The 22,440-nt window shown below is 44.7% G+C and overlaps 1 protein-coding gene across 2 annotated transcripts; it reads left to right on the plus strand.

The window, feature by feature from the left end:
* The first annotated feature begins 2,719 nt into the window (after window positions 1–2,719).
* Prss54 (serine protease 54) lies at window positions 2,720–22,291 on the plus strand. Of its 2 annotated transcripts, XM_028770336.1 has the most exons (6): window positions 2,720–2,955; window positions 3,087–3,181; window positions 6,903–7,074; window positions 15,806–16,064; window positions 16,842–16,973; window positions 21,601–22,291. In XM_028770336.1, exons 2-6 carry the CDS (start codon window positions 3,121–3,123, stop codon window positions 22,129–22,131), a joined length of 1,155 nt encoding a protein of 384 aa, XP_028626169.1. In that variant the 5' UTR covers window positions 2,720–2,955; window positions 3,087–3,120; the 3' UTR covers window positions 22,132–22,291. The 2 variants fall into 2 exon arrangements, with proteins under 2 accessions (XP_028626169.1, XP_028626170.1); XM_028770337.1 differs by lacking the exon at window positions 2,720–2,955 and having other exon boundaries at window positions 3,121–3,181; window positions 6,903–7,078; window positions 15,810–16,064; window positions 21,601–22,131.
* Window positions 22,292–22,440: the final 149 nt, after the last annotated feature.

Genomic DNA, 22,440 nt, shown 5'->3' on the forward strand with positions numbered 1-22,440 from the left:
TGGTCCCATGAAGGCTGGATGCCCCATTTCAGTGGGGAAATTCGAGGGTGGAGTGGGGGCACACCGTCATAGAACCAGGAGAAGACATGGGATAGGGGGTTTTGGGGGGATGGAAAATGGGGATAACATCTGAAATGTAAATAAATAAAATATCCAATAAATAAATAATGAAAAAAGAAATAAAAATAAGGCTGCCAAGTACACAGCCCAGTTTAGATGAAGGTTCAATGTAGGGAAATGCGTGGAGATGCTGGGTAGACTGGAAGTTGGCAGGGCCAGAGAGACAGGAGGAACGGGACTGTAAACAACCAAAAAACTCTTGAGATATCTCTGCAAGAAATGTCCAAGAGTTGAATACCAAAGATGAAAGGACAAACCACTACAAACTTGGTACTTGTTCAAGTATCAGTGTATTATCTACTTTGCTGAATTCATAAATTGTAACCATAATTTTTTTTTCATTTTTTCAAATCATTTACAATGTTTAGTTTGAAAATTGATAGTTTCAGTTAGTTGAACTAGTAGGCTATATATCTTCATTTTAAATGCTGGGGCTACAGAATAACTCTGTCTTTTCTTTGAAGGAGACAGTGAGATTTTATTTTTGTGACCTAAGGCCACAAATAAGATTTTTCTTGTGAAATGACTGATTGACTGATAATGACTCCCTATTCTGATGGGAAGGGTGCAGAGTTAGATTAGCGATGTCTGCTATGAACATGGCACTGGAGAGCTGGTTACTTGCAAAGCCAGTCAATTATTTCCTTCTACCAGATATCCTGGAGTGAAAGAGAAAACAGATGCTGGTCTTGGGGTGTGATAAGCAGCCTCTTTGCTTCCTAATCATAATCAAAGAAAAGCTTTTCTTCAAAAGTATTGAGCTTTTCTAAAACAACATTGGTTTTTTTTTAAATAAAAGTTCATAGTTTTATAAGCAACCCCTCACCTATGTACCTGTGAGTAACCCTCAGTCAACTCACTGGTTCACCAGGCTAGATTTGGATGAAATCGTTTCTTCAGTCTGCTGCTGTGCTCTCTGTCTAGGGTGAATAGAAACAGACTCCTCAAGAAAAGGTCACTTGACAGTCTCTGCTTCCCTCTTCCCTCGAAGGCAACTATTGCTCTAGTCCAGTCTCTATCTCTGCTTCTGCCCCAGATAAAAACAGCCATGATGTAAGCAGGCTGCAAACATCTGAGTTCACACTCTCCTGTCAGCCTCCAGGTGGCTGACTCTAGGGAAGTGACCAATCTGAGCCATTGTGTCTTTGTCTGGGGAACATTTCCTTTGTTCCTCCAGGGAAGGGATGGCTACGGAGTGAGAAAATGCACAGGAAAGGTCTTGGGGACTTCCAACATCAAACAATGGCCAGATCAGTTCTCACTGCCCAAACCTATTCCCCCAGAGGACATCAGGGGACAGTAGGAGACAGCCATCACTTTCTTAGGATTCACATTCTATCCCCCTTAAACTGCCTGTCTTTGGCCACTCTTATCCATCAAGTAGGTCTCTTCTGAGAGCCCAAGCCAGAAGCCCGAAACCTCTCTGTATTTCTACAGAGTTCCATCTTACTGTGACGTTGTCAGTACTTCAGTCCCTACAGTTGTGCAAAGTCAAGGCTGCTGGAGAGCAGATCCCACCTGGCCACACGGTTTCTTAGAGCCTCTCCAGTACGGTAGCTTGGACTCACAAGCTGGAAGTCTTCAAGAAACCATCCTGATAGGGGGACTCAAGATATGCTTACTATGAAAAGCAACTCATATAAATGGGGCAGGTGCTAAGCAGGAGAGAGCCAATGGCTACAACCAAGGACCTCGTCATCTTGCAAAGAAGTCTTCTTAGTCATACTCAGAAGGTATCTTCCAAAATAACCCTGTCAAAGTCAGGCAATTCATACATTTCCTCCTGTTCCTCTTAAGTTCTCGGGTCCAAATGTTTACTGAGAGATGCCGTGGTAACCATGACGCCACAATGGAACTTGGAATTCTTCCCAAGGCGTAGAAGAAACGCCGCTGTAGAGCTCCACTGCATAAGGCCACAGTGAGTTCATTTCTCCTTTAGTCGGAATAGTTCACAGAAGAACTCGAAGCATCATCCTGAGGACAAGAGGAACATCTCGTGTCATGAGGGGAACATGGTGACTTAGAACTGTGCACACAGTTTCCTTAGGTCATGACGCACAGTCTGAGGCACCAGGATGTGAGGTGATGCTCCCAAGGGCTTAGGGGTTCAGATAGTTTTGAGCTCACATTTCAGATTCGCTGCTTAGTTGCTGTGTGACTCTGAGCCTGTTACTCAGTGTCTCTGGGTATCAGTTTCTGAGTCTGTAAAATGGGACTCTGAGAGTGTCTGTGTCTAGGGTGGCTATATGAATGTATGGAGCAAACCTTGGGACTGTTACCAGTGATGACATCCCAGCAACACTGGGTGTCAGGTTTTTTGTTTTTTGTTTTTGTCATTGTTGTTTTTGTTTTCCTTTTTTTTTTTTAAGACAGGGCCTCTCTATGTAACAGTCCTGGGCATTCTGGAACCCACCCTGTAAAACAGATTGGCCTCTCACTCACAGAGATCTGCCTGCCTCCACCTCCCTAATGCTGGGATTAAAGGCATGCACCATCACTCCCAGCCCTGATGTGAGTTTTAGTTTAGGAGGGATTCATCACAGTAAGACACTAAGCCATGGGAGAGCTCCTATCAAAACCCCGTCTTCTCTTTCAGCAGTGTTTTATGGCTATAGAGTCAAAGCAAGGGTTGAATTCCACAAATCAAAAGCCAACCCTTTTTAGAGAACCAACTATCTAGCACAACCAGGGCCCCAGGCTGCTCTGAGAAGACAACTGGAAAAAAGAATTCCCTCACTCCTTGGGCCATCTCACAAGCTGCTAGCCAAGCATCAGAGCCAGACAGCCTCTTCCTTGCCCATACCTGCAGGGAACCCAGCGCTGGGGATGTGACAGGTCAGTTTACTCCATCTGGGAACCTTGATGGCAAAAAGGAACCAGCTTCTACAATGGGGATCACCCCCTCCGGGGAGCAGGGGAACCTGCCTGTGGACGGTGATGGAGTCACGAGTCTTCTGTCTTCCCAGCTGCTCATGGTGCTCGCTGTGCTTCTCTCTGGGGATGGCAGAGATGAGCGGGCTGCTGCTGCTGCTGCTGTACATGTCCCACTCGTCATCTGCCAGTGAGTGTGTAGCTCCCTTCCCAAGGCGTTCAGTGACAGGTGGCGTCTGGGGTGGGGTAGGGTGGGGTGGAGGGACATCCAGGAGAACAGGGTGGCCCTAAATGCCCAGAGAGAGACTCACTGGGCAAGGAAGACCGTCCCCAGCCCTTTGTCCTGGGCAGCTTGTGTGAGTGGCAGGAACTAGGAAGTGCAGAGTGTCAGGGCAGGGATGTGGGTCTAATTCTAAGGATGGGAAATAGGAAAATCAGCAATAGGGCCCAGAATGGCTTGTGGGGCAGAAGGGTCAGAGTGAGAATGGCCTCCAACACTTGGCTCAACCTTGCCCACTTGGAGTGCTCTGAGCTCTGCGAACTGTGACACTCATCAGGACTAGTCCCACAGTGGCAGAGGTTTCTCAGGTTGTAAAAGTGGCTGCTATTGTCCCCTCCTTCCTGGCCTGTAGACTGCTCAGGGCCATTGGGTAGATGGAAGATCACACACACACACACACACACACACACACACACAGTGCAAAGACCCCACACCATCTTCAGCCTCCTCCTTTTCCCTGCCAAGGAGACCAAGAGATGCCCAGAAACACAGACATAGCATCCCTCCCACTAAGCCAAAGCTGAGACCCAAGGGGTTGGGGGAAAACACTTGCTTTCTGGACCAAATTTTCTCATCATGCCATTATCGATGGAATCGGGGCACAAGGCAGGGACTCTGTACAAGTACTCTACTACCCAGGTACTTACCCAGCACCCAAGTGGTACTTTGGAAAAAGGAATGTTGTCACATACATGGAGGCTCTTGGCTTAGGAAGGATTAGCTAATGCCTGCATTATAGATCACCAGTTTCTCTAAGAGAAAAACCAAGGCATAGATAAGGAATTTCATTGTTGGTATTTCTGAAGTGGTTAGTGGCTTTAGTGTTCTCCCAGCAAAGTCTGCGGAGGGACATTTGGTCTCAGGATACCCCACAGTGACGAGGTCCTCTGTGTTTGTGTTGTTTATTTGTTTTGTTTTGAGACAAGAATCTCAGTATGTAGCGTTGGCTATCCTGGTGCTCACTAGGTAGACCAGGCTGGCTTTAATCCACCTGTCTCTGCCTCCTGAGTGCCGAGATTAAAGGTATATTCTGCTATGCCTAGCCCTCTCAGAGTTCTTGACAATACTGTGGATGGCACTGGACTCTTGTGTTTTGGAAACGTCTTTGCTGCCGACATCCTAGGTCACCACCGGAAGAAGCCTTCCACTCTTCCTGTTTCTTCTAAACACTCAGCTTATCCCTTAGGTGACATCTCTCTGTCCCAGACCCTCCAAGTCCAACCCTACATGCTTAGTACTCAACCCAGTGCCTGGCAGGGCTCTGTGCAGGCGGATGAATGGCTGAAAAGGCATTCACTGGGAGGCCGGTGCACAGGATCTGCTGTGGTTGCCTGTCACACGGCATGGAGACCCAAAGCCACCAACACAGAAGCACTGATCTGAGAGTGATCAGGGAGTCGGCTTGCATTTTTGGAAACAGAATTACCAGTTTTGTCCCAAGGCTCAGCACAGTCGTTTATAGAGCTATCGTTTGCAGATTCCCATAATCTTCTGTATGATCTTGCAACAATCCCAAGTGGTGTACAGCCAGGCCCACGACTACACCCTTCAAAAGAGGAAACTGTCAGAGAGAGTAGTGGCTTGCCCATGATCTCAGCACACTAAGAGACTAGCTTGACTTTGAAGTCTGCATCCAGGCACTTCACAAATACACATCAACCCTGGTAAATGTTTAGCCAGTGCAATGTCTAGAGATTCTTGCAGATGCCTGTTACTCTCAGGATGGAGACTCTCTACCCCCTGGCTCCACAAGCTGAGGAGCCCTGTGAGCAGGAGAACTCAACAAGGTATATCAATGTCGGAGGGAAGACATGGAACAATAGTGGGTGTCAGCAACTTGGGGAGCAACATGGAGTGTACCATCTTGTTATGAATAATGCCAGGAAAGTGGAGGCTCAGCTCACCCCACCCAGCACTATAAGGAAGTCAGTCTCTGGCCTTGCCTTCTCCTCCCTTCTCTTTCTTCCACGATCTTTCCTGTTCTAACAGTCTCCGTGCTTGTATGAATATAGACCGTTAAGGACAATACAGGTCCACCCAACCTCAGGCTGACAGAGGGGGCATATCATTTAAACAACATTGTATTCTCCTGGAAACAAAATCCAGGCTTCCCGGAAGACTGTTCAGCTGGACAGTCTAGAAGGAAGAGCGTGAGCAGGATTGGGAAGGGGGACAGAGACAGCTTCCACATGGCAGGACTTTTATCTCCTTCATACAGAGTGAGGAGGTCAGGGAGTCGATAACCGACAGTCATTTTATTCATGTATCAGATAACTTATTGAACACCCACTAGATACTAGACACCACACTAGCTCCTTGGGACACACCAATAAAGCAAAACAGACCTGGTAGGAGGAGCCATGCTTGCCAGAAGGGGATGCAGGGAAAGAGAAGAGTGAATTTAAAGCTGAGAGTGTCTGGAACACAGGTCACGACTAGGCAAGTGGTGGAGTTTGCATTCCTCTGCACCGTCTCCATATGCTTGCCGCCTGTGTGACGGAGACAGGTGCTATCTGCCCTAGCTGGAGTTCTCCATCCACCTTAGCAGTGCCCACCTTCAGGGTTATGGGAGAACTGTCCCATAGTATGTGGATGCTGGCAGTGCTCAAACCTTTGGGCCTCAAGACCCTTTCATACTCTTATCGGGGGAGGGAGGCTAAACTACTTTTGCTGGGGAGGGGGAAGTCTTTGTCCTAGTGTTCTGTTGCTAAACACCCCACCAGAGGGATTCAAACAGCTAGTCACATCACGCCTATAGTCAAGAGCTGCCTACTTCTTCTATCGGCTAGCTTTTGTTACTATTGGTTTTTCTCTTATTGACAAGGTTTTACTGTGTGGCACTGACTGGCCAGGACTCACTCTGCTCACCCTGTAGACCAGGCTGGCCTCAGACTCACAGAGATCCCCCTACCTCTGCCTCCTGTGTGCTGGGATTAAAGATGTAAGCCACTACCCCTGAGGCTTCTTTACTCTTATACAGTTAAGGACACCCTCCCCCCAGGAAATGGTACTGCCCAGTGCAACCAGGTTCTTCTTATATCAATTAGCAGTTAAGAGTCCTCAACAAACATGCTCTCAATCCAACTTCAGATAATTCTTCATTAAGACTCTCTTCCAAGTGATTCTAGGTTGCGTCAAGTTGATAATTAAAACTAACCACCACAGATTTTATTTTTCACACTTACCATAGAAATTAAACTAGAGAAAGCAAAAGGACAAGAATATACAAATCCATGCATACATTTGGCCATCGGAGCGCTGACATCCCAAATCTGGAAAAGCGCACCATGCACTTGTGAGAGAAGTGTTGAGGAAGCAAGCAACAGCTTTTCCCTGAAGGAAGGGTCTAGACTCTACAGGATGCCTATGGGTCCCGCTATCACCCGCTTTTGTACAAAAGATGCCAGACAAGGCCTAGCCAGAGGTGCTGTGCTTGGCAGAGAGGCTCCAGTAGCCGAGAATTTTACGAGGTTCAGAGGTGTCTTTAATGTGGAAGATGATGATCCAGGGGTGGTAGAGTGAGCCCCAAGCAAAACAGCCAGCGGAACAGGAGTCCCGAGGTCTGGGGAATGGCGGTGCTCACAGCGGGGCTAGCTCCTTGCCACAGTTGAGGTCTATGCTCCCTCTGCAGTTTGTGGCATCCAGAAAGCCAACACCGAGGACGTGTTAAAGGAGAACCTTGTGAGCAGCACCGAGTTCCCCTGGGTGGTGTCCGTCCAGGACAAACGGTACACCCACCTGGCGTTCGGCTGCATTCTCAGCGAGTTCTGGATCCTCAGCACCGCCTCCGCTCTCCAGCAAAGGCCAGTGCTTCCCTGTGGGAGGGTTGGGGAGTGGAATGTCCTGTAGGATTGACTCTGGGTATGTGCGCCTGCGCCAAGGTCCTGAGGTCACCAGTGGCTCATGGGACTTTACTATGAGGCCCGAGGGTGGCACTAGTGAAAAGCAGGGTGCCATTTTGTTGTGTCTAGGAAGTCTACTTGTGATTTTGCTATAATCACGGAAGCGTGGATTCTTTGATGATATCCACCGGGTATCCTTCCAGGATAAGTTAAGGAAGTCGACAGGAGTCCTATCAAGACACCCTGGGCCTTACAAATGCCACTGCCACCGACAGAAGCGCACAGAGAAAGTGGAAAGAAATTAGAGCTGCTTTCAGAATGCTTTTCTCTGGGTGCTAAGAACACCCGTGGCTTCTTTTCTCTAATTGCGCTTACATATGTACCCCAAATTATATGCCATAAGCTCAGATTCTTACAAATAAGAAAAAAAAACCCATATGACTAAAGAATTTGGCAAACATCCTAAAAATATTTTCATAGGTATTGTAGAATACCTTACTTCTATCTAGTCCAATGAACTTTTGAGAATCAGTGTTAAGAAAGGTAATTTTATCCTCTTGGGAAGAAAGGTTTCATGTATGAAGTTGTTCATTGCGTGACTAATAACACTGAAAATGCTGGAAAGAAAGTAACCGTCTAAGTGATATTATGACACAGGCCTGTGATCTCAGCACTTGGAAGGTGAAGGCAGAAGGATCAGGAGTTTAAAGTCATTCTTTGCTATGTGTTGAGTTTGAGGCCAGCCTGGGCTACATGAGAGTTGGTCTCAAATAGGAACACAAACAAGACCAAAAAAACCAAAACCAAAACAAAAACCCAACCAACCTAACAAAAATCAAACATTCAGTTATCACAGATAAACAAATGATAATTTCTTGCATACCCTGTATATAAGATAGTATAATATGCATTATGTAAACAGAGAGAGGAAGCATAAGAATTTGTATGTACTTGTGTGATGTGCACGTGTGTGATTTGTGTTTGCATATGTAAGGGTGACATTAAGTATCTTCCTCTATTGCTTTCCACTTTACTGAAACAGGGTCTCTCATTGAACCCAAAGCCCACTGATTTGGCTGGGTTTTGCCCAGAGTTCCCTGTCTCCGCCTCCTGAGTGCTAGGATTGCAGGCAAGCTACTTAGCTTTTATCTGGGTGTTAGGGATCCAAACTCTGGTCCTCATGCTTGCAAAGTGAGTTATTTATCCACTGAGCCCTCTCCCCAGCCTGAAAGTCGAATCAGCTTAATTGGCTAAATAAATCAAAATGTAGACACCTAATAGGATATCCTGTAGCTGTTGAATTTTTTCATTTTAAATATTTTTAATATATAATGTTAAACTTCATAATTCTAGCACTGGAACAAATACATTTTTTTGGAGAGGAAAGAGTTTATTTCATCTTATATCTTACAAGACATTGTGAAAGATAGTCAGAACAGGAAATCAAACATGAACTTGGAGGCAGGCCCTGAGGAAGAGGTCATGAAGGAATAGAATTACTGTCTTGTGCAGACTGATTTCTTATTCCAGCTGTTCAGGGATGGCACTTGCAATAGAAAATCATCAGTCAAGAAAATACTCAATGATCTCTTGCCTATTAGACTATCTGATGGAGACATTTTCTCAACTGAAGTTTCCTTTTTCAGTTTGATTCCTGTTAGACTATATTTGATTTTAAAAAAAAACAAGAAAGAACAAAAAAAGAAAGAAGGAACAAAAGAAAGAAAGAGACAAAGGAAAAGAGAGGGAGGGAGGGAGGGATGGAGAAGGAGGAGGAGGAGGAGGAGGAGGAGGAGAGAGAGAGAGAGAGAGAGAGAGAGAGAGAGAGAGAGAGAGAGAGAGAGAGATTTTCTCAAAGAACTAGCTGCTCCTGGTTTTGTTGATTCTTTGTATAGTTCTTTTTGTTTCTACTTGGTTGATTTCAGCCCTGAGTTTGATTATTTCCTGCCGTCTACTCCTCTTGGATGTATTTGCTTCTTTTTGTTCTAGAGCTTTCAGGTGTGCTGTTAAGCTGCTAGTGTATGCTCTTTGCAGTTTCTTTTCAGGCACTCAGAGCTATGAATTTTCCTCTTAGCACTGCTTTCATTGTGTCCTATAAGTTTGGGTATGTTGTACCTTCATTTTCATTAAATTCTAAAAAGTCTTTCATTTGTTTCTTTATTTCTTCCTTGACCAAGTTATCATTGAGTAGAGCGTTGTTCAGTTGTCATGTGTATGTGGGCTTTCTGTTGTTTTTGTTATTATTGAAGACCAGCCTTAGTCCATGGTGATCTGATAGGATGCAAGGGATTATTTGAATATTTTTGTATCTGTTGAGGCCTGTTTGGTGACCAATTATATGGTCTGTTGTGGAGAAGGTACCATGAGGTGCTGAGAAAAAGGTATATTCTTTTGTTTTAGGATGAAATGTTCTATAGATACCTGTTAAATCCATTTGGTTCATAACTTCTTAGTTTTACTGTGTCTCTATCAAGTTTCTGTTTCCATTTCTGAGCCATTTCTGTCCATTTCTGAAAGTGGGGTGTTGAAGTCCCCTACTATTATTGTGTGAGGTGCAATGTGTGCTTTGAGCTTTAGTAAGGTTTCTTTTATGAATGTGTGTGCCCTTGTATTTGGAGCATAGATATTCAGAATTGAGAGTTCATCTTGGTAAATTTTTTTCCTTTGACAAGTATGAAGAGTCCTTCCATTTCTTTTTTGATTACTTTTGGTTGAAAGTCGATTTTATTCTATATTAGAATGGCTACTCCAGCTTGTTTCTTGGGAACATTTGCTTGGAAAATTGTTTTCCAGTCCTTTACTCTAAGGTAGTGTCTGCCTTTGTTACTGAGGTGCATTCCCTGTATGCAGCAAAATGCTGGGTCCTGTTTACATATCCAGTCCGCTAGTCTATGTCTTTTTATTGGAGAATTGAGTCCATTGATGTTAAGAGATATTAAAGAATAGTGATTGTTGCCTCCTGTTATTTTTATTATTAGAGGTGAAATTATATTTGTGTGGCTATCTTCTTTTACGTTTGTTGAAAGAAGATTTACTTCCTTGCTTTTTCTAGGTTGTAGTTTCCCTCCTTATGCTGGAGTTTTCCATCTATTATCCTTTTGTAGTGCTAGATTTGTGGGAAGATATTGTGTAAATTTGGTTTTGTCATGGAATATCTTGGTTTCTCCATCTATGGTAATTGAGAGTTCTGCTGGGTATAGTAGCCATTTTTCTTCTCTTAGAGTCTGTATAACATCTGCCCAGGATCTTCTAGCTTTCATAGTCTCTGGTGAAAAGTCTGATGTAATTCTGATAGATTTGTCTTTATATGTTACTTGATCTTTTTCCCTTACTGCTTTTAGTATTCTTTCTTTGTTTTGTGCATTTGATGTTTTGATTATTATGTGTTGGGACAAATTTCTTTTCTGGTTTAGTCTATTTGGAGTTCTATAGGTTTCTTGTATGTTCATGGGCATCTCTTTCTTTAGGTTAGGGAAGTTTTCTTCTGTAACTTTGTTGAAGATATTTACTGGCCCTTTAAGTTGGGAATCTTCACTCTCTTCCATACCTATTATCCTTAAGTTTGATCTTCTCATTGTGTCCTGGATTTCCTGGATGTTTTGGGTTAGGAGCTTTTTGCTGTTTGCATTTTCTTTGACTGTTGTGTAAATGTTTTCCATGGTATCTTCTGCACCTGAGATTCTCTCTTCTATCTCTTGTATTCTGTTGTTGATGCTTGCATCTATGACTCCTGATTTCTTTCCTAGGTTTTCTATCTCCAGGGTAGTCTCCCTTTGTGATTTCTTTATTGTTTCTACTTCCATTTTTAGATGCTGGATGGTTTTGTTTAATTCCTTCACCTGTTTGGTTGTGTTTTCTTGTAATTCTTTAAAGGACTTTTTGTGTTTCCTCTTTAAGGGCTTCTACATGTTTACCTGTGTTCTCCTGTATTTCTTTAAGGAAGTTATTTATGTCCTTCTTAAAGTCCTCTATCATCATTATGAGATGTGACTTAAAATCAGAGTCTTGCTTTTCTGGTGTGTTGGGGTATCCATAGCTTGCTGTGGGAGGAGAACTGGGTTCTGATGATGCCAGTAACTTTGGTTTCTGTTACTTATACTCTTGCCCTTGCCTCTCACCATCTGGATAACTCTGGTGTTAGCTGATCTGACTGCAGCTTGTCCCTCCTGCAACTCAGTGTGTCATTACTCCTTGAAGACCAGTTCTCTCAGGAATGAATTTGGGTATGGAGAGCTGTGGCACAGGGTCAGCTCTGGGGTGCAGATGGAAACTGGAAGGATCCTGTCTCAGGCTACTCCTCAGTTCCTGTGTCCTGAGGTCTCAGTGGGGATCCCTCTGAACAAACGTGGTGGTGTTACCTGTGTTCACTGGTGTGCCTATACTCCTGGGAGACCAGCTCTCTCCCAGCAGTATTTGGGTATGGAGCACTGTGAGCTGCTGAATTTTTAATACTTGTTTTATGTATTTTAAAATTACTTTTATTATTCTTTTAGTGTGTGTGTAAAATAATGGGCCTCATATGACATTTTCTTTTTATTTTTATAAAAATCTATTTTAATCATGTTTCCCCCAACTTCTCTTCACCTCTCTACCTCAACTCCCTTCATTCTCTCTTTCAAAAGCAAAAACAAAAACAAAAACAAAATACCACAAAAACGAAAATCAAAACTAGCAAAAGATCAATAAGATTAAAAAAAAAAAAGCCAAACAAGACAAAAATGAAATTAAAAGGTCCACAAAATGCCACTGAGTTTGATTTGTGTTGGCCAACTGTTCCTGGGAATGGGCCTTCCCTAGAGATACTCAGTACCCAGTATCTCCACTAGAGAAACTGGTTTTCCCTTTGCCAGCAGGTATCAGTTGCAAATGGCTTCTTGGTTAGAGCTGCTGCCTGTAAGTCAAGACAGAAATAAACCTACAGATACTCTAACCTTGGACTTTCTGTGTCTGCTTCCCCCTCTCAGTGCTGGGTCCCTGTCTGGCTTAGACCAGTGTAGGTCTTGTGTGTGCTGCCACAGTCTCTGTAAATTCACATGCACGTCAGTTCTGTTGTGTCTGGAAGACATTGGTTCCTTGGAGTCATCCATCACCTCTGGCTCTTACAGTCCACCTCTTCTTCCTTATAGATCCCTGAGCCTTGAGAGGGAGGGGTTTAATGAACACATCTCATTTAGGACTGAGTGCTCCCGAGACTTTCACTCCCTGCACATTGCCCAGTTGTGGGTCTCTGTCTTAACTCCCACCTACTATTAAAAAACCCCTCCTTTGATGTGGTTTGATGTGTATGTCATTAGGAGTCATTTTATTGCTGCGTTCCTGTAGCAGAACAATAGTATTAGGTTTCCTCTTAGGCCTGTGACCTATCTAGTCTCAGGTTCTTGGCCACTTTGTATCTGGCGTGGGTTCTGTCTTGTGGAGTTGGTTGGTTACTCCCATATCTGTGCCACTGTTATACTGGCATATCTTGCAGGCAGGTTGCTGTTCTAAGTCAGGGTTTATAGCTGAGTGACAGTCATGATTGCCTTTTTCCTCTGGTACTGTGCTGAATACCTTCCAGAACCATGAACGCTAGTCAGTGTGAATGAAGCTTCTAGTTAGGCACCAGATCAGCTTCTCCTTGTTCAATGACATAAGTGATGTCTTTAGCAATATAGCCTTACCATAAAGTTGTAGAGAGTAACCAATAGCCTTGGCAATAGTCTGTGATCCCTTTGGCCAATGACTCAATAATATGTAACCCATTCCTGACACTGGAGGTTTACGTGGTACCATATGATGTCTAATTCATTATGGATGCTCCACCCTTGATCCTCATACTGGTCAGAATATATGTGTGTGTGTATGTGTGTGTGTATGTGTGTGTCTGTTTGTGTGTGTGTATGTGCGTTTTATATATAATTTTTTATTTACAAAGCCTTTTTATTATTTTAAAAAGTTCCATATTTATTTCACTTTCTGACCCTGTGCTTCTGCCTTCAACATCTTCACAACAAGTCTCCTCAATAATGAAGCATGCCTGATCCTCCATGGACACACTTAACAAAGACGGAGCTGCTGTAGGCCCTGCCGATGTACTTCTTTGTTTTAGACAATCTCCTAAAGACTTAGGTCTCCTGGCATGAAGCCCTCGCAGTCTGTCTGGCCGCACACATACAGATTTTGGTGCTTTCCAAACCTTCTTGGTGTAAAGGTAAACAGTTCTATTGCCAGAGTTTCAAGACATCCTAGCTTTGTCCGAGGTTATATTGTAGGAAAGCCTGCAGTGCTGTGTCAAACTCTGGACTATTCTGAATGTCTCTAAGTACTGTCTTCAGAAGGACCAGAATTTATATGTTTAAATGGAAATCCATGTATACAGGTGACTATCCACAAAGAAGCAAAGATACACCATGAAAACATCCCCCAGTCACTAGTTTCCTTCCCTTGAGTCATGCCCTGTCATCAATTTCTGGGATGTTTCTCTTAAAAAAAAAATCTTACGTGTTCAGGGATCTCTATACATCTTTCCATATTGATTCTTAAGTCTATTAACACAGACAGAATCCTCTCTCCCCTCGTCAGCTCAGGTTTCCATAACAAAATATTGTAGTCTGGGTGGGTTAGCCACAAAGTCCAAGGTTAGTGTATTAGCATGTTTGCTTCCTTCTAGCTGTGTCTTCACATAGCTCTTTCCCTCTGTGTGAAAACCCGACAGAAAAGACTCCTGACATACATAGTCCCACACATACACATACATACATACACACATACATACACACACATACATATACACATACACACATATATACACATACACATATATACATACATATGTACACACATGTACACATATGCACACATACACATATACGTTTACACAATACCTACACATACATATATACATATATACACATACATACACATACACACATATACACATGCATACACTTACATACACATATACACATACATACACACACATGCACACATACACACACGCACATGAAAAGACTCTCAATTCCAGTTCATGTCCTCTCTATGGCTTGCTCTTTCTGTCCATTGAGGACTTTCTAGGCATTGATCTCCCCCTCCCATTGCTCCCCTGGGTCCGGGTATTAAATATTTCTGTGAAGAAGTCTGAGGCGATTCTGATTCTAAGCAGGATGTCTCTGAATGGCCATGTTCCAAGGAGATGCCTGGCTCAGCCCTGCTTCCCAGCGCCTGCTGTTCTCTCTTAGTTCACTTTCCTGAGTTTCATGAGTTAGACAAGGATGTGTATGATCAAACTTAGAACAACATCATCTTTGATGGACTGGATGTCCAGCTCTGCCAGATGGCTCCCATCTGTCATTCGTGAGCCACTCTTTCCTCTTCCCCCTCCTGGTGGGCCCCAGAGGGTTTGGCCTGTGTGGGTGACAGCAGAAGTTTGCCTTGCCTACTGGTTCCTGTTGGGTTGCATCAATGCAGCATACACTGACTGGAGGAGACAGTATAATCGGGACCTCTATTCTTCTGAGGTAAAGTGTTGATTGGTTCCCTCATCCAGCTCCATATAACTCTGCCTGACCTAAAACTCTACTCACCTAGGGAGACAGCTATGTCTGAGACCTGGGCTTTCGAGACCATGTTTCAATGAATACAGTGAAAGAGCAACTCAGAGTGACTCCCAACCTCAGTGCTCGTACGTGCACGCGCGTGTGCACACACACACATACACACACACAAAATGAAAATGGACACGTGAGAAAACTTTGCTAGTTTCTATCTCGTTTTGGTCACTGTTCTCAGCCTACTTACTTTGTGTTTTCTATTCTCCTCCATTCTGTTTCTAACTTGACCTTCATTCTTGACCTTTTTACTGAGAACCTTCTCACCCAGCTTCTTCTGAGCTCAGTGGCAGATGTCACCTGACACTCTCAGCTGTCCTACTTGGACGCTGAGTGTTCAATCCTCTTTATGGTTTCACAGTGTACATATTTGCTTCGAGTTCTTATAGTTTCTTGGGTGAGTCTCAAGGGATGAAGAAAAGATACTCTACCACTGTTAACCACTGTTACGCCATATCTTCCCACTCATTAGCCATATCGTATTATTCATTAAGATGTAAACTGCTAAGACTGTGAGTGAGAGTTATGATTACATAGCTGGTTTGATCATTACTTCATTGCTATGTTTAAAAACACTATTCATACGGACAAAGTTACCCAGTGATATGTGAACAGATGACCTTTGGTTGGTAAGATAAATAAATGTATGAAGACAGAAGAATCCCCCATGAGTCCTTGGGATCAAAAGGGAAAGCACAAACCTAGAAATTCAGAAGAAATTCCTTGGAGACTGAGTTCAAAGGTACGAGTAAAAACTAACCCAGAGTTTGGACAAATGGCTCAGTGGTTAGAACGTTTCTTGCTCTTCCAGAGAGCCCAAGTATGATTCTCAGCAACATCAAGTAGCTCACAGCCACCAGTAACTCCAGATCCAAGGAGCTCAATGCCCTCTTCTGGCCTTGGCAGGTATATAGCAGCACACATTCACACACACACGCACACACACACACACATAAATGAAAAACAAAACCAAAATACCCAGGGAGTGGGTTGGATGAGCATGCTGGGTTGAAAATAAAAACTGTGAGAAATGAGAAATGAGGAAAGTGGGAAGCTTCCTTTCTGTCTTGACTTTTCAAAATCCCCTTTGTTGTCTTTCTCTCTAGGAAGGAGGTTATTGCTGTAGTGGGTATATCTAACATGGATCCCCGAAAGACTGACCACAGAGAGTATTCAGTCAATACCATCATCCCCCATGAGAACTTTGATAACAACTCAATGAGCAATAACATAGCCCTCCTGAAGACAGAATCTGCCATACATTTCAACGACCTGGTCCAGGCCATCTGCTTCCTGGGCAAAAAGCTACATAAACCACCAGCCTTGAGGAACTGCTGGGTAGCAGGATGGAATCCCACGTCTGCAGTTAATGCCTTCCTTCTCCTAGAGGAGGCTGTGTGTGTGCTGGCAGTGGGGGGTGACTCGGATGAACTTCTTTAGGGCTTGTGTTAATCAGGATGCTTGGTGTTTAGGGTTGATTCCTAGTGTTTGCCTTTGTGGGGAGGGGGCAGGGGGCTCTCCTCTTCTTCCCCCTCTTCCTCCTCCTCCTCCTCTTCCCTCTCCTCTTCTTCCCCATCCTCTTCTCCTTTTCTTCTCTTTTTTCTTCCTCCTCCCCCTCTCCTTCCCCCCTCATTTCCTCTTCTTCTTCCCCTCTTCTTCCTCTCCCTCCTCTTCCTCCTCCTTTTCTTCTCTCCTCTCCTTCTTTTCCTCTTTTTTCCTCCCTCCTCCCTCTCCCATTCCCCCTTTCCCCTCCTCCCCCTCCTTTTCTTCCTCCTCCTCCTCTTTCTTCTCTATACCCAAGTAGCAAACAAGCAGCAAACTGCCTCACCCAAAGCCAGGAGGAGTAAGGGGAATAGAGCTGGGTGTACTCTTACCTAAGTCACCCTTTTTCTGTCATCTTGGGTAAAAATGAAACAAGGACATGCATAGTCTTTAAGTGTGGAGGAAGGGTGACTTGTTCTCTGTTTACAGATTCAGATTCAAAGCAGAGATAGTTTTCAGTAAAAACTCAGACAGGTTCTGATTTCTATGGGTAAAACGGACTTTTCTGTTCCCTCCTGTTTGGCTATGTGAGTTGCTGTTATATTGACACAGGATCACCTTCTTGTTAATAACTCTTGGGCTCTCTGTTGCATGGTCCAGACAGGAAATCACATGACAATGAGTATCCTGAGGAGAATCTCCGTGAAAGACATTGAAGTGTGTCCTTTACATAGAGACCGGAAAACAGAATGTGCCAGTCACACAAATAAGGAACCCAACAATGTTTGCCTGGTAAGAACTCAATCCAATAGTAGCCAAATCCCAAAAGTAATGATGGGTTACACCCATGGGACCAAGGAGTCACAGAGCACCTCCTTACTGGACAAAGAGGAATGAAGGACAAAGGGACAGTGACGTGAGATTCATGTCTCTGGTAGGAATAACATTTAGCAGAAAGTGAGTACTCAAAAACTTACTGAGTGACTACTGAGTGCGACATGTCATGCCTATAATTCTAGAACCTAGCAGGCCAAGGCAGAAGGATCGTGAATTTAAAGCCAAGGAGAAGTACATAATCACATCTTAACTTAAAAAGAAAAAAAATCTGCTGAAAGGACTACACAGAGTTATTATCTTCAGTGTAATGATTAAACATATCCAAGTCACAGATGCTCATTAAGGAGCTAAAAATGAAAGGTGTGAGTCCTGCATCCACTTGTGGGTATGTACACAAGTCTACAGGGTTGGAGTCACCATGTCCAATGTCTACGAAACCTATGTTCTCTTTTGATGCACTGTTTGCCAGGAACTGGGGATTTCTTCTGTAAGAACCCCTGCTTTCTATACATACGAGTCCTGCAGAGGATGACTGTCCTATGATTTGAGCAAATGATTTGAGCAAAATGTGCAGAATTCACCGCCATCTGGTTCAGGTGGCCTAATGTCTAAACCCAGACTAACGTGTCTTACTAAGACTAGTCAATAAATGTTAGAGTAAGGAGAACAAACTTCAGGCTAGCAGGCAAAGTTCTCTGTCTCTGTCTCTCTCTGTGTGTGTTTGTGTGTGTGTGTGTGTGTGTGTGTGTGTGTGTGTGAGAGAGAGAGAGAGAGAGAGAGAGAGAGAGAGACAGACAGACAGACAGACAGACAGAGAGACAGAGACAGAGAGACAGAGACAGAGAGAGACATAATATACTCTTTGGGATCAAATCTAGGACCAAGAACATGCTAGGCAAGTGCTCTACTACTGAGCTACATTTTCAACTTAAATCTGCCTTGGTAAGATGTCCATCACCTGTCCCATCTACAAATCTACAAATAACCTTCGAGACTCCTCTGGTCAAAATGCTTTTCTTCCAAGAGGAAGGCAAGGGTATTTTTTTTTTTTTTAGAGTAAAGAACACACAGACACCTTTCTAAAAGTCTTTGGATCCCAAAGGCTTGGTGATTCTCATTAAGCAGCAAGTTTACTCTCCCTAAAGTGATTCAACATTGTTCAACTGTTCTGTGCTTGGCTCCCTGCCAGGGGAAGACCTCAGCTGCTGCTGCTGCTGCTGCTGCTGTTGCTGCTGCTCACCTACTTCTCCTTCTCTTCTTCCTCTTCCTCCTCCTCCTCTTCTTTTTCATTCCTTCTTCCTCCTCCTCTTCCTCCTCTTCCTCCTCTTCCTCCTCCTCCTCCTCCTCCTCCTCCTCTTTCTCCTCCTTCTCCTCTTCTTTTGTTTTCGTTTGTTTTGTTTTGCTGAGACAGAGTCTCTGTGTAGCCCTGACTGTCCTGGAACTCATTCTGTAGACCAGGCTGGCCTCGAACCCACAGAGATCCCACATGCTAGGATTAAAAGTGTATGTTACCACTGTTCAGCTTCAGCAACTTCTCAAATTAGATGTTCTAAAAACAGTAGAAGTCATAGCTATTTAATAAAATCCTGGTAGAATTCATCCCACCAGTCCAGTACCACATTTCATTGAACCTAAGATGCCATTAGCTGTAAATGCTGGCATAATTTTACATAATGCTAAGATAGAAGGGTGACAGACGTTGCCATCAACAGATCCAAAATACATCATCTTCTCCAAGATGCTAGGTGTTGAAGTGTATCTAGACTCTGGATATGGTGTATTGTTAATGTGTTAAGTGATTACCCTGCAGAGTTGTTGTTTTATAACAGTGGCACCCTTGTGAAATCTTTCATATGTATACATGGTGTGCATGCAGAGTACGAATGTATGTGGCTTCATGTGTGTCTATCTAAAACCATTGTCTTCCTAGATGAATCCCTTACTTCTTTGAGGCAGTGTCTCTTGATTGAACCTACAGTGTGATCATTTGATACGGCTAGTCTAGCTAGCCTACTTGCCCCCTGTGTCCCACCCAGCCTCCAGAGCTCACCAGTCATTTACAGCATCTCAGCATCTAAGCTTGCTCAGCACACACTTTATCTGTTGAGCCATCCTCAGCCACTAACCTTTAGCTTTTGAACTGAATTCTGCTCACAAAACATCTAATGGTGATGTCATTGTTTTGAATGTCTTCTGTTGTGGGAGAACAGAAATGTGACCTGGTGTCTGGATTCTGAGCACCACACTTGTGAGGTATAGAAGAAACTTTCAGCTCTAGAATCTGACTAATGATTTTCCCTGTGGACCCAGAAGAGTTGCTGTGGACCTTTACTCTTTACTTTTATGGGTTTTACAACTCTTAGAGGTTTTGTGGGATGTCAAGGGAGAAGACCATTCAGAGAGAGGCCTCTCTCTTCAGTAGCTGCCCCTCAGGGGCTAAGACAGGAGGTAAGACAGAGCTGCTTCAGGGGCCCTGGGCCAGTGGCCTCTGCTGCTTTTACTTCAGAAACCAGAAATCATGGCTCTACTAGGTGAGGAAGAATGGATGGAGTGGGGGGACAATAAAAGACTCATTCATTCTGAGCCTGGGGTTAGCAGCAAAGCCATGTGCTAGCCAGGGCCACCTGTACCCACTACTGTGCATCAGAAACATCATGCTGTGTGTCCTAACTTCCATGCATTTTCTTCCTGAAGAACAGTTATGATCAACTGGGGGTGGGACCAGTGAGAGGATGGAGACCATACTACTCATCAGCAGGGAGCTCCATGCCCCAAGGAGCCTTAGTGTGTTATATAGACAGTGGTCATTCAGCAGTCCCAGGTGGCCAGCCAGAACACCGAAATAACCTTTCAACCATCTGCCTTTTGATAGTGTGGGGGTGACACAGCAGTCTATGAAAGAAAGGGAAGTACAGGAGTGCTGTGCTGTCCCTGTAGCTAGCAATGTGGAATAATATGCAGACTCTGTTGGCCTTAAACTGTCTCTGGCCTTCTAAAAGGCTACCCAGGCATGACGGTGTCTTTGCAGAATGTATGTGCCATGTCTGCCCTGTTCCCAGTCACTCCTTCTACCATGAACTCTCACCTCTGCTCTGCCCATACTTCCTAAGCAAGGGGGAGTATAGTAGGAAAGGACACCCCAGGTAGGGCTATTACCCAGGCCACAGAGCAGAAGAAGCTGAGAAGTTACCCTTTGCCTCTTTGTGTCTCCTCCTTGAGTTTTTCCAAACTGTTCGCTGTTATCCATTGCCACCCTGCTCACTGGTTGCCTCAGTCCAAACAGCAAGAGCAACATATCATTGGCTAGCCTGTCTGGCTCTTCCAGTCAAGGGGGCCATAAATTAAGGAGGGTGAATAGTCCTTCCTCTGTGTTGGACCCAAGATGGACCATGGGGTGAAAGAAGAAGGGACCACAGAGGGGACAGGTGGGATAAATGAAACCTGGTAGTTTTCCCCAATTTCTACAACTTCTTACAGAAAAATCATACCCCCTATAACCCACACATAGCTAACGATCGTAGCTCATACTTTACTGCGTGCATACTGCACGCCCAGCACCAGTGCTGAACATGTCACAGGAATTAGCTCATCTACGTATTGCATTAGAACCAAGCTGTTTGCCTAAGTCCAAACAGCAAGAGCAACATACCACTGGCCAGATTGCCTGGCTTTTCAAGTCAAAGGGACTGACTGGTAAGTATGCTTAGCATCTGCCTTCTTGCCTTGCATGAGATAAGGTGTGTGGGATAGAACTCCTGAGCCCCAGAGGACTGCTCCTTCAGGAAAGGGGAAGGCTGCAGTCTGGCACGGCCGGTGAGCAGAAAGAGTAACTGCAGCTGTGGCAGGGGGCAGGGAGCTGTGGATCCAGCACAGCTCTGCTTCCTGAGGGACTCTGGCCCTCCTGCCCCTCTATCTAGCTCCTCCTTAGCAAAAAATGAACAAGAGAAGAAGAGTTCAGAGATATGATCATTCTAACCCAGAATGGAAAGAAATGCTGGTGTTTGAGGGATGAGCTGCCAAAAGAGAAGAAGACTCATGGTACTAGAAAAAGACAGTTTAAATTGAGCCAGGAAGCTATAGGCAATCTGGGTACCAGGGCCACAAATAGTTTGCATAATACAAAGAAAAACTGGGCCAAGGAAGTAGCCCTGCTGGAGAGTGCTTATCTTACATAGAGCCCCAGTGTCAGGGATTTGATCCCCAGCCCTGCATGAAAGACTAGTTGTGGTGGCTGGCACTCCAGCGTGAGGAGGAGTCGAGGCAGAGTCACAGGGATCAAGAGTTCAAAGTCATCTTTAGCTGCATAGTGAGTAGGTTATATGTGATCCAGACTCAAAGAAGCAGGCAAGAAAGAGGGAAAGAGGGAGAAAGATGGAGGGAAAAGGAGGCGGGGGTAGGGGGAATGTGTGTGTCTCTATGTTGTAATTGGTGGTGGCTGTCTAGATTTTAAGTGGTAGCCTATAATTTGCCCCATTTCCAGAGAGAATCAATGCAAAACTTTCTAAAACAGACACTGGTACAAGGGTCTACTGAGAAGGAAGTTTTTCTGAGACCTGAAGCCCTCTTCTGTCCTTTATTGCAGGGGGAACCAGGAAGCCCTATGATGTGCCAAGTAAAGAATCTTGGTCTCTGGATCCTGAGAGGACTCCTGGCCTATGGAGGCGACTCGTGCCCTGGCCTGTTTCTGTACACCAGTGTGGAAGACTACAGCGACTGGATCATGGCCAAGACGAGGAAGGCTGGCCCTTCCCTGTCCTCGCTCCACCTCTGGGAGAAGTTGGTCCCTGAGCTCCCCTTTCACGAATCAAATATTGCCCTGACAAAGAATTCGTATTCTGTACATAGCTATACTGAATGGCCCCACTCCTACTCCCCAGGACAAAGAATATCCACTACATACAACAAGCAGAAGGATGCTGGGCAGAACTTCAGGGTAAACGGGCAACCGGAAGCAGGCGGGCCTTCCAAGGCGGCTATTCAACCCGTGTACTATGACTACTACGGTGGGGAGGCGGGGGAAGGCGTGGCTGTGGCTGGCCAGAACAGGCTGCATTGGTCCCAAGAAAGGATCTTGATGTCCTTCGTGCTTGTTTTCTTGGGCAGCGGTGTCTAGCTAGGAGCTAACCTACTACCACAGAGAAGAAGCTCAGAGGGCAAGGTGCTAGGTATCTGCCGTACTGTTCTGGTGTCTGCTCTTGATAGGTGCCCCCTGGGTGGCCACGAGCAGGCCCACGGCAGCACCGGGCTTGGCTCTCCTTCCTCTGTCCCACTCCCCTATGTGGGAAGGTCACTTTCATTTATGCTTGTGAACTAAATGTGGGCTAACAAGTGTCAAACGATTAGAGTGACCTTGTGGTTCTTTCAGTGTTAATGGTTCCAGGGGCCAGGCTTCAAAGATATTCCCATGGGGAGATGTGGTCCT

Source organism: Grammomys surdaster, unplaced genomic scaffold, assembly GCF_004785775.1.
Source record: "Grammomys surdaster isolate TR1022 unplaced genomic scaffold, NIH_TR_1.0 201, whole genome shotgun sequence".
In the NCBI taxonomy this organism is placed as follows: Eukaryota; Metazoa; Chordata; class Mammalia; order Rodentia; family Muridae; genus Grammomys; species Grammomys surdaster.

Excerpts from the sequence above, each read along its gene's own strand:
- Prss54 (XM_028770336.1), top strand. The coding sequence starts at position 3,121 with ATGGCAGAGATGAGCGGGCTGCTGCTGCTGCTGCTGTACATGTCCCAC. Across the intron at positions 3,182-6,902 it reads GTCCCACTCGTCATCTGCCA|TTTGTGGCATCCAGAAAGCC; the intron begins GTGAGTGTGTAG and ends CTCCCTCTGCAG. Across the intron at positions 16,974-21,600 it reads AACCCAACAATGTTTGCCTG|GGGGAACCAGGAAGCCCTAT; the intron begins GTAAGAACTCAA and ends CCTTTATTGCAG.